Raw genomic sequence first — 11763 nt, 5'->3', positions numbered from 1 at the left:
TACTATCTAACAATTTTTTTTTTAAATTGAGCTTTGGGCCTGAGGACTCAACAGATTATTGTGGAGACGTCTAATCATTTATAGCTTGAGATGGCGAGTTGTTTCATTGGCAATCATAATCCATTTCTAGTTATATGTTAGTGCATCCATAATTCCATATTTGGTGACATTCTAGTATATTGTAAAATAGATGAATGTAGTTTATTACACCTACAATAACAAACATTGTCCATCAATCCATTTCCTTTTTCCGTAAACAACAACTAAAATATATATTTTATTTTTTATTGTCACAATCATCACAGTTAAAATCAATGCATTTCACATTATAGTCTGAACATTACCTGTAAAAAGTACGATATTAATATAATATTCTAGCACTAAATCTTTCATTTTCAATAGGAAAATTAGCCAAAAATTTAAAAAAAACTTGCAGGACTTTTTTTCAAGGATTTAAATTTTGTAAATTAATTAAGACGATTTTACCCTTCAATCCTGCGCATTCCTTGACATCATATCTTGATTCCTATGTTTCCAAGACTCCTGATAGGAATATCCTTTTTCTTTTATCCCCAAGACTGAAATTCCAAATGACTTTTCCAGATTTTCCTGATAATTTTCTAAAGAATTCCTTAATGATCCAAAAAGGTCCAGAAATTTATCCAAATTACGATTGATCCAAAAAGATCCAGAATTTATCCAAATTATGACTGATCCAAATTTGCAGGTGTTATAATTGAATTCGGTCCTTTTCTATGATAGGGTGTTTCCTTTTCTTTTTTAAATTCCTGATGGGTCCTCTTTTTATCTCATATTACCAAGTATAATCAAAAAAAGATTTCCTGATAATTTTCTTAATACTTGATCCTAATAATGATCCAAAAAGGTCCAGAAATTTATCCAAATTACGATTGATCCAAACTTTCAGATGTAATAATTTGAATTCCGACCCTTTCAATGTTAGGGTATTTCCTATCCTTTTTTAATTCCGATCGGGTCCTCTTTTTATCTCATATTATCCAAGTATAATGCTATTTAATCCTGATTCAGGATGTGCTTATTTCCTAATCCAGAAATGTGCTCAGTGCATTTTCAAACATTGCTCATGACAATTCAGAGCTTTTTTACTGATTAAATAAAATTCTTTACTCAAAATATGAATTTTTTAATGTGATTTAATCTCATTATCAATTTAATTAAAACAATTCATTCATATGAAATTAGAAAATTTTGTCTTTAAAAATTAATTCTTGAAATCAAACGACTAAGTTTTTTAGAAATTAAGACGTTTGAAAATGCACAAGGGAGACAATCCATGTGTATCCAGGACGGAAGACGCACATCCAAATCCTGATCAGTGATCCAAAAATATATTCCGAGACAAGAGCCGATTGTTTGGATCCCTGCTCCTTCCCACCATATACCTTAAGAAGCAACAAAAATACAAAGGTTAGTTGTGCTATCTTATTATAAGACAAACAATGTACAGTCTTGAGAAACCATTCATTACTGATGAGGACATTTTCTGATAATTACACAATATAAACATCAGCAGTAAAAAAAAGATTTTTTTAAGTTTGAAAAAATAATAATCTTGAAATTTCTTTTTCATTGTCTCCAAAAGATATATGTTGAATTTGCCTTCATTTAGCATTAATATTTTACAAGTTTATTTTAAACAGCATTTCAATAAAACTTGAAGTAAAAAATTGTTCAATACCTGCTACTAATGAAGAGGAATAACTGAAATCAAAGTTAAATGTCCACTTGTGATTGCATATAACTTAATGGTTTATAAAATATTTCCATGATCGATATCAAAATTTCACTGAATACATTTACCAAACCCCCCCCCCTTTCCTCCTTCATAATTTTTTTAACCAATAAATTATTTCGTAGCTACCGTCTTTCATGTTCCCTCTCATATGAAATAAAATTTTCACCCCTCAATGATAAATGTAAATACATTAAAAAAAAAAAAGAGCTTATTAAAACTAAATGACATGTTATTATATATACAAATGAATTTATCGAGTCAATGGCTTTCTGTACAAAATGTTTTCATGATAAAATCTAAAATGACGATATGCAATGTATAACATGCATACCATATAGTCCTCTGATACGATAGATGATAATTGCTGGAGATCTATTCATCATTCATCTGTTTGAAGGCTGCTTTAGTACCTGTAAAATAAAAGATAAAATCATTTAAATACAAAAATTCTACTTTGGATTTATGTTATTAGATGCAGCTTCCAATTTTCATAGATTCTTGATTAAGAGTTTCAGGATTGAACTTACTATGTACAACACTATAGGTAATTTGATATATAAGTGCACACTCTAATTAAGGCTTTAGTGCACACTCTTATTAAGGCTTTAGTATAGTAAATATATATGCAAAATGTAACTACGCTTCATCATTCCAATCAAATAAATGTATAACAATGTTTTTAAGAAGACATTACTAAGTTGTAAAACTTGTGTCTGATCCCAGTTAAAGTAACACGACCCAAATCAAACTTGATCTGCATTTTGTGTTAATAAGCCTTGGGTTTAAGTTATTCAAAATGTCAATGAGAAGGAGAATCAAACATTAATCATGATATTTTACAGATATATTTAACAACTTTTCATCGAGTATATTTTTAAGTTTATAAGTTTTTTAAAAATGTATTCATAATCATTTTATTGATGTGCAATCTGAACCAAAAAAAAAATATAAATCTTTCTTCATATAAATGGATGAGGCCAAAGAAAATTTTAAGATTTACAGCCTCCAAGCTATTGTAAATATAAGTTGTCTACCAATTTCTGCAGTCCTATGATTTAGAAGATGATCGTGATTGCCGTGGAGGCGGGGAGTACCGTGGTGATGCCCTTGACCTCCTTGGTGAATTGCTCCTGCTCCGTGATCTCGACCTTCCTCCTCTGTAATCTTCTTTCACTCTAACATATGAAACTTCACCCTGTAAAATACAATCCATTCAGTCAAACATGTCAATGACAATCTCAATTGGAAGCTTGTACAATGCTGAGTTTGCACTGTTGTCAAGCACAGATGATAAATGTAATGCAATCTTGCTAAGAAAAGTTAAAGATGTCAATTTAGGGAAGTGTTATTCATATTTCTTACTGCTTAAAATTTGTTTCAAATATAAAATACAAGATGTGGTATGATTGCCAATGAGACAACTATCCACAAAAGACCAAAATGACACAAACATTAACAACTGTATGTCACCGCCTTCAACAATGAGCAATGCCCATACCGCATAGTCAGCTATAAAAGGCCTGATAAGGCAATGTAAAACAATTCAGACGAAAAAACTAACGACCTGGAACAATCTTACTTTGTAAATGTAATCTGACATTATCTCAAATTTTTAAGTAATTTCATTCTCAACACATTTTCACTATAATTAATAAATAATCAAGTCTTTGGGACTTTTAATATACTCTTCCAGCTATTTCTATACCTCATGTGATCTGAACTTTGAATCATCCAACTTTCTGACTGCATATTTCATGTCTTCTTTACGTAAAAATTCAACAACACCAGTTCCATCTTTGTAAACATCTGCATAACACACATCACCAGCCTCTCTCATGTGATCCTTTAAATCCTGCCAGCTTCCAGATGGTGGTAAACCTAATACAAAATTTAGCACAGTATTAGTATTAAACTCTAATGACTGGTCTATGAATGGTCTATTAAGTTCACTGTGTAAGAATTCAGTGTTTTTGTCTGCATTTTGCTGTAAGAACCTAATTTAAATTATCTTATATCTCAATTTGGATATACTCCATCATTTTATAATTAGTGATTTTTTAAGTATGCATTTCTTTTATCATAAAAGCTTCACTGTTTGTTGTTCCATAAAACAAAAGTGTTTAAATCGTGACAAAATAGCATAATTATTTACAATGTGAATGGTCTCTTCATCTTCTAAACCATGTTACCATTAATTTTCTGCTTATAATTGTTTTACATAAATTTGTTATCTTGATGCCTTTTAAAGCTGACTTTGTGTTATGGAATTTGCTCATTGTTTTAAAAAAGCTATACATTGACCTACAGCTGTTTATTTCTGTGTCATTTGGTCACTTGAGAAGAGTTGTCTCATTGGCAATCATACCACATCTTCCTTTTAATATAATTTTTTTTAATATAAAATGTACCTACCTGACACAAGTACTCTGTACTCTGACCTCCTTGATGGTGGACCACCTCTGCCTCCTCCACCACCACCACCACCACCTCCTCCTCCAAATCCACCTCTTCCTCTTCCGCCACCACCTCCTCCTCCATATCCTCGTCCACCACCACCGCCACCTCCTCTGTATCCACCTCCACCACCACCACCACCACCGCCGCCATCAGGACCACCACCACTGCCTCCACCTCTAGGGAATTCTACTCTCAATGTGTAGCCATCATAGTTGTAACCATCTCGCTGCACAACTGCATCATCAGCATCACTGCAAAACAGATAAAACTTGTAAATACATTTTTGCAGTGTTGCAATTTTCTAGGGTTTCATGTTTAGATGGAAGGTCTGCTCTGACAAATTTTGACCAATTGAGTTATTTTTTCCTAAAAATAAGGGTAACAATAATTATGTGAGACCTCTGACATATAAAGGATATTTCTAACGAGTAATGAATCACAGTAAAATTTTCACCAATGACGGCAAGTCGGCAACTGATGCCCAAAATGACTGTTTGGACGACCAACTCTGTATCAGTAGTGGTACATGTAGAAATTCCTATATAGGCTTTTAAACATGGTGGAGAAGAATTACTGACAGTGAGCATTCCTACAGCAGTCTTCACGATGAATCGTTAAATCTACAGGCCCAGAGCTAAATTTTTATGATTTTTAGTTAGAACTTAGTTTCTGCTGGCCTGTAGGTATGATTTTTTCAGGCCCAAGAGCAATTATACAAGCCTGGGCTGCCACTCAGCGTAAAGACTGAACAACAGTAGTCAGTACCTTCATGGAACATGGCCTGGGATAGAAACAAGTGCCTGTGATAATTTACTACCCTCTTTATTAAATATTGCAAATATGGCTAGGAGCACAAGTTTACACTGAAATTTGACGAGAAAAAATTTGGCAGAGATTTCATATAAAATAACATTTTTAAATAACATAAACTAAACAAAGTGTTTACCGTGGGTCCTCAAATTCAACAAAGGCAAAAGGGGGCCCTCGTCTTGTTTTCAAGTCAACAAAGTTAATTCGTCCAAATTTATAAAATAAATCTTCAATGTCTCGGGCTCTTATATCAGGTGGGAGATTGCCAACATAAATTCTGGAATCATTTGATGGTCGTCCGTAAGACATGCTTGGTTTTCTTTTTCTACGGCTGACGTGTTGTGAAAAATGGCGAAGAAAGATAGCGTTGGTTTCTAAAACGAGGCAGAATACGTGATCAAGATTAACTTCCACATTCATGCTGTAAAAACAAAAGCACCACAACGTACCTTTTTATCAGCACTATGGATTTTTTTTAAATATTAATAATTCATTTATAAATATTGAAAAATCATTTTATTATTTTCAAAAATCTTTTTTTTTAATATCAATAAATGACAATTACTAGAGCTCAGGTTTTGGTTGTGGTTATGATTAATATGTATGATATAAGCCAACTTTATATACATTTACTTACTACGCACTGAGACTACTATAACAGTCTGTTATAGTAGTCTAGGCTACGCACTTACAACCTAGTAGTACTGACTACCTGGCTGGTCAGACAGTGATACACTCCGGGAGAACAAAACTCCACCAGCAGCGGCATCTACCCAGCGGCAGTGTAAATGAACTCATAATAGTTGCAGAAGGATTGAAATTTTGTATTCGACTTTTTCATTTTTGTATAATGTGTAGTATCTTTGCACCTAATGTTTTCATGATTGCTACTTATTATATATTATGGGAAGCCGTTTTACTATTTATTCGAATTTCAAGATATCTCCTATAATATATAAGATATCTCCTATAATATATAAGATATCTCCTATAATATATATGATATCTCCTATAATATATAAGATATCTTATATAATATATAAGATATCTTATATAATGTATAAGATATCTCCTTTAATATATAAAATATCTTATATAAGGTATATTTAATGTTATATGATATGTCTTTAATGTTATATAAGATATATTTAATGTTTTATAAAGACAATTGTATAAGATATCTGATAAATTATCTGAGACATCTTATAAACTATATAAGATATCTTATAAACTATATAAGATATCTTATAAACTATATAAGATATCTTATAAACTATATGAGATATCTTATAAACAATATAGCAAAACGGCTTACCATAATATATATCTTTATTAGCCTCACCAAGGAGAGATATAAAACAACAAATATTGTAGACAAATTTGCCCAAAACAACAGCTAGTGCTTCAAAAATCCACCTAGTAAATCTGATCAATACAAACAGTCATTCTTTGTAAGAACCATACCCGAATGGAATAGACTACCGGAAAATTCCGTGTGTGCTAAGACAATTGAGAGCTTTAAAACTTCGGTTGCTCTCACAACGTTGAACTAATTTTCCAGCGGCCTCTCTTCCGTTGCCATGTATGCCATATTCTGGCTCTGCAACGTATTTATTCAGATTCAGAGAACTTCCGCGTGATGTGGTCTTCGTCCAAAATAGTAAAAACAGTCAAGCAAGTTCTACGGATCTCAGTTACTCAATGGTGATATGCAAGTTTTTGACTGAGAGAATTGCTATTCACTTTGTAACTTGTAAATCTATCTAATGAACTTTTTTTTATACTTTTAAAATAATAACAAAAGCCTTTCCTTATAACTCTATATCTAAAGGTAGATAACTCAGACCTAATTTTATAAAGGAATATTCATCTAATTTAGTTACCTATTTTGTTTTGTAGCAACACATTATATCTTTATATTGTTGAACATCAAGGAATGTTGGATATGGACAGAACGTTGTCAGGTAAAATAACTCATGCAAGGAATCATTTGACAATTTCGGAAATGTTGACCTATATGTATATCTATGCCTTCTAGTGCTGAACATCATTTTTGTTTCTTTTATGGTTTCTGCAAAATATATACTAAAACTATCTTTCAAGGGACATGAATTCTATAAGAATCGACTTCATAACGATTTCGGCCTATGATGAATATTTTGTAGGTCTTTTGTTTTGCTGAACCTTTCAAACTATTAACAGATTCTCTATATATCTATTGTGGTCTCCGCAAAAATGGGTAAAAATCATCTTAAAAATGACAATCGACGATTTCAGCTAATTTGATTACAGACTTGGATATCTTATTATTTTTCTGAATATTTATGTCTCTACCAATTCTATCTGTCTGTCTGTTATAGTATCTTCATTACGTTTTTCTCAGTTTAATCTTCTGCATAATCCGTCTTATTAACTAAAAACAAAATTTGCAGGAATTTATATTTGTAGGTACTCCATAACCGTTTTTGCTGTGGATCTGAAATTTATAGTTCCAAGGGTCAAAATATTTTCGAATACATGAAATCGTAAGTATCTTTCAACTTCTTTGCATTTTTAACTTGAATTATCTTAAAAATTATCCATATATACGTAGGTAAAACAAGTTTTGAGTTTTTGTTGCCAATCAAAATTTTAGGTGGCCACCAACGCTAAACACAATTTAGTTTATGAGCTTTCTGGAAGATCACACTGAAAATAAACAAGAGATACATAGAATATCACAGGTAGAGCACTTTAACATGGAAAACGTTTTATTCCCAGCATTTTCTTTATATATAGAGAAAAGACAATAAAATAGCCAAAACAAAATCTGGAGGGGGCACAATCAATATCTAAACTCGGTGATGATAACACTGTAAAATATACTATTCTCACTACAAAAATTACTATCCACACTTATCTGTGTCCATACTTGACGTTTCTTCAAAATGTAGATAAAGATCGTCTTTCGAGGTCAATAACTTCTAATAGGATTCAGTTGATGAATTCAACCAAATTGACTTATTTTTAAATTTTATGGATCTGGGATTTATAATCTTTGAAATTATCTTTTTAGTAGTTATGAAGATGATAACAAACCTTTTTTTAAACGAAATTGCTAAAAAATACATTTCATGTATTAACTTCTCAAACCGATTGGTTTTTCCAATTTTTCTGAAATTAAATCAGAGATACACCTCATTCTGCCGATCATAAGAACAATGTCAGTTTTTGGGGTAAAAGCCAAAAACTGATATTTTCTAGAAATTGACATTTCAGGGTAAATTTTTCCTAAATGGGTTATCGAAGTTTTCAGAAAATTATAAATGGGACAAACCTTCCCTGCTGGTAATTTTTACCCTCTGTCTGCTCTGCTCTAACTCCTAAAGTCTTTTTTTTTTTTTTTTTTTAAATATAAACCATAGATTGTATTAAACCCCCTATGTTCTGTTATTAGCAACAGCTGCTATGTTTGCTGATTGATTAAATTGTAAATATTACTTTTTAACTAGATAACCTAAGAAACATTCAGGTAAAGGTTAGTAACATTTGGCAAAGTTGTTTCAGAGAAGATACTTGAATTTTTTTTATAATGACTGACAGAAGACAACGATAGACTCCATAGGAGTGTAATAGCCTTTTATGTCAAATGAGTTGATAATATCTTTCCAAGCCAGACCTTATTCCTCTGGTTGCAATACCAATACATCATATATACTATGTATTTACTATCAATTTTAATATGTCTGTATTCAAATTCTTAAAGGGGCACTAGCTACAAGATAGTTAGCTATCTATTCATTTACATATTTATGTTAACCAAAGCATAACACGCTTATATGACTATTGGAGGTCTTCATAGGTCAACTTGATAGTTAATTATATGGCGTCTAGAAGTGTACATAAAACAAAGCTATATGTTATTGAGCCTATGCCCTGTAAATTGTTTATGTTAGTTCAACTTAGACGTTTTTTAGTTTGGATAATTTTTTTTACATTGTTATAAATTAAATATGGGAATTTGAGTCAAATCGATGAACATGAATTTGACAGCTAGTGCCCCTTTAAGCTAGAATTAATTACCCTAGTACTGAAATATATTACAATCTAGAATATCACTATTTTAAAACACACTGACATCTAAAATATATATTAGAATAATTTATAAGGAAGAATTCCACTAGTTCACCAAACTGACATAATGGGTAACCAGCTCATAAATTGTACCGTTACCTTTATTTGCTAATTTCTTTGTCATTTTGGTCTCTTGTGGAGAGTTGTCTCATTGGCAATCATACCACATCTGGTTATTTGTTTATAGTACTGACCTTAATTACACTAGTGTCCAAAATTCACCTAAAGATTAGTCTTATCAGTCAGACACAACTCAGGTCCATAATTCCTCAGACCAAAAATAAAATCATGATCTTTTGATGTTAGTCAGCCATCATCAAGTCTCAAATTTTGGGTGGTCGTGTAAAGAAGAGTCTTTTAAGTGTTCTCCCCAGAATTTTCAAAGAGCACCATGGAAATTAACATAGCACTTGTTTTTCCCAAAAATATAGCACCATGGGACCCATACATTCTATTACCACAGTGCACACGCTGAAATGTCTCGCCTTCTTTACTAATCATTGATATTATGTTGATAGTACTAAATATAAAGCTTTATTACAACTGTCACATAAACTTAACATTAACCAAGAAAACTAAACATTGACATATTACCCATGAAAATGATGTCAAGGTCAAATGAACCATGCCAGACAGGCATTGACAGCTAACAATTCTTTCATACAACAAATATACATAACCTATTACTTATAGTTTAAGAAAAACAGACCAAAACACAAAAATCTTAAGACTGAACAATGAACTGTGAAAATGAGGTCAAGGTCAAATAAAACCTGCACAACTGACATATAGATCATAAAATATTTCCATTCACTAAATATAGTTGACCTATTGCAAATAGGTAGTATTAGAAAAAAAACACCCTCAAAAACTCAACTTTGAGCACTGAACTCAAGGTCAGATGACACCTGCCAGCTAGACATGTACACCTTACAATTATTCCATACTCCAAATATAGTAGACCTATTGCATACAGTATAAGAAAAACAGACCAAAAGACAAAACCTTAACTAGAACCACTGAACCATGAAAATGAGGTCAAGGTCAGATGACATTGCCAGTTGGACATGTACACCTTACAGTCCTTCCATACACTGAATATACTAGACCTATTGATTTGCTTATAGTATCTGATATATGGACTTGACCACCAAAACTAAACCTTGTTCACTGATCCATGAAATGATGTTGAAGTTAAGTGAAAACTGTCTGACAGGCAAGAGGACCTACTTGCAAGGTACACACATACCAAAAATACAGTTATCCTATAACTTATAATACTTATAATAAGAAAGAATTTAACATTACAAGTAGTCACTGAACCATGAAAATGAGGTCAAAGACATTGGACATGTGACTGATGGAAACTTCATAACATGAGGCAACCATATACAAAGTATGAAGCAATCATGTCTTCCACCTTCTAAAATATAAAGCTTTTTAGAAGTGATCTAACACCGCAGCGGCTGGATCACTATCCCTATGTCGAGCTTTCATATGTCGCAGGCTCGACAATAAAATAAACCAAGAAAGCACCAGGGTAGAAATTATAGCACCAGGGTACCATGGTGCTTTAAGGTCCTTTGGGAGAACACTGCTCCTTAAGGGCATACAATACAGTTACAGGGTAAGGTAATGACGTTGCTAACGTAAAATGTTATTTTCGCGACGTCAAACTAAGACATATTGAGAAAAGATGCATTTTAAACTGATTTTTATCATAAAACTGATTTAATTTGAAAACGAGTTCATGGACCCCTATCTTTTAAAACAGCAATTTGTTTCATTTTGCAAGGAGATTATGTGACCAAAATTTTATAAAAGTGTAAATAGCGCAATTTTTTTAATTTTGATAAACATGCAGCAAAAATTGACGTTTTTTCCTCTATTCATGAACATTTGATAAATATGAGTTATTTATGAATAAAAATTGCATAATTTGTAATGGTACTTATAAAATACAGAAATTACCGATTATTTAACAAAAAACAATTTATGTCCTTATTTTCAAACAAAAAAGTTATGTCTTTCTTTCAAAAAAGAAAATAAGGACATAAATCTGAATTTTGAGCAAATATACAAAATTTCTACCTCATTTTACTCAAAAAGTAGCACATGAAGGTATATTTTTTATTACATATTTGATTTAATCAGGTAAAAAATAGCCTATATGCAAATTTTCATCAACTTGTAAATACATGTTCAAAACTGTATCTTATGCCCTAAATGATGATAATAATGCATGAATCACACAAATAATCAGTTGAAACTTCATACAAACAGGAATTTTCTGCAATAGAAATTTCATTTTATCAATTCTTTGCGTTAAAAACATTCACATGCCAAAGATCCAAACTCTAATATACTGTATGTTAAACAAACCAAATTATACATTCATATTCAGCTAAATAATCTTAAATAAGCTTAAATGTTAGTCTTTATGTTTAAATTGGTTTACATAGTTCATTACAGAGCCTTTATAGCTTGCTATGTCATATGGGTTTTGTTCATTATTGATGGCTATGGTTGCTAACTTTAACATCATTTGGTCCCTTGAGGAGAGTTGTCTTGATGTCATGATCTTACCACATCTTCTCATTTTTATA

The 11763-nt window shown here is 31.7% G+C and overlaps 1 protein-coding gene across 2 annotated transcripts; it reads right to left on the bottom strand.

The window, feature by feature from the left end:
* Window positions 1–271: 271 nt before the first annotated feature.
* On the bottom strand, window positions 272–5456 carry LOC134680830 (serine/arginine-rich splicing factor 1-like). Of its 2 annotated transcripts, XR_010100520.1 has the most exons (6): window positions 5181–5456; window positions 4190–4485; window positions 3483–3655; window positions 2812–2972; window positions 2109–2187; window positions 272–1424 (listed from the first exon to the last, which is right to left on the bottom strand). XR_010100520.1 is itself a non-coding variant. In XM_063540079.1 (5 exons), the coding sequence occupies exons 1-4, from the start codon at window positions 5351–5353 to the stop codon at window positions 2826–2828; spliced, it is 789 nt and encodes a 262-aa protein (XP_063396149.1). In that variant the 5' UTR covers window positions 5354–5456; the 3' UTR covers window positions 272–2187; window positions 2812–2825. The 2 variants fall into 2 exon arrangements, 1 of the variants encoding a protein (XP_063396149.1); XM_063540079.1 differs by having other exon boundaries at window positions 272–2187.
* Window positions 5457–11763: the final 6307 nt, after the last annotated feature.

Source organism: Mytilus trossulus, chromosome 8, assembly GCF_036588685.1.
Source record: "Mytilus trossulus isolate FHL-02 chromosome 8, PNRI_Mtr1.1.1.hap1, whole genome shotgun sequence".
Taxonomy (NCBI): Eukaryota; Metazoa; Mollusca; class Bivalvia; order Mytilida; family Mytilidae; genus Mytilus; species Mytilus trossulus.
The sequence above is the reverse complement of the archived record's forward strand: the minus strand, read 5'-3'. Positions and strand labels throughout refer to the sequence as shown.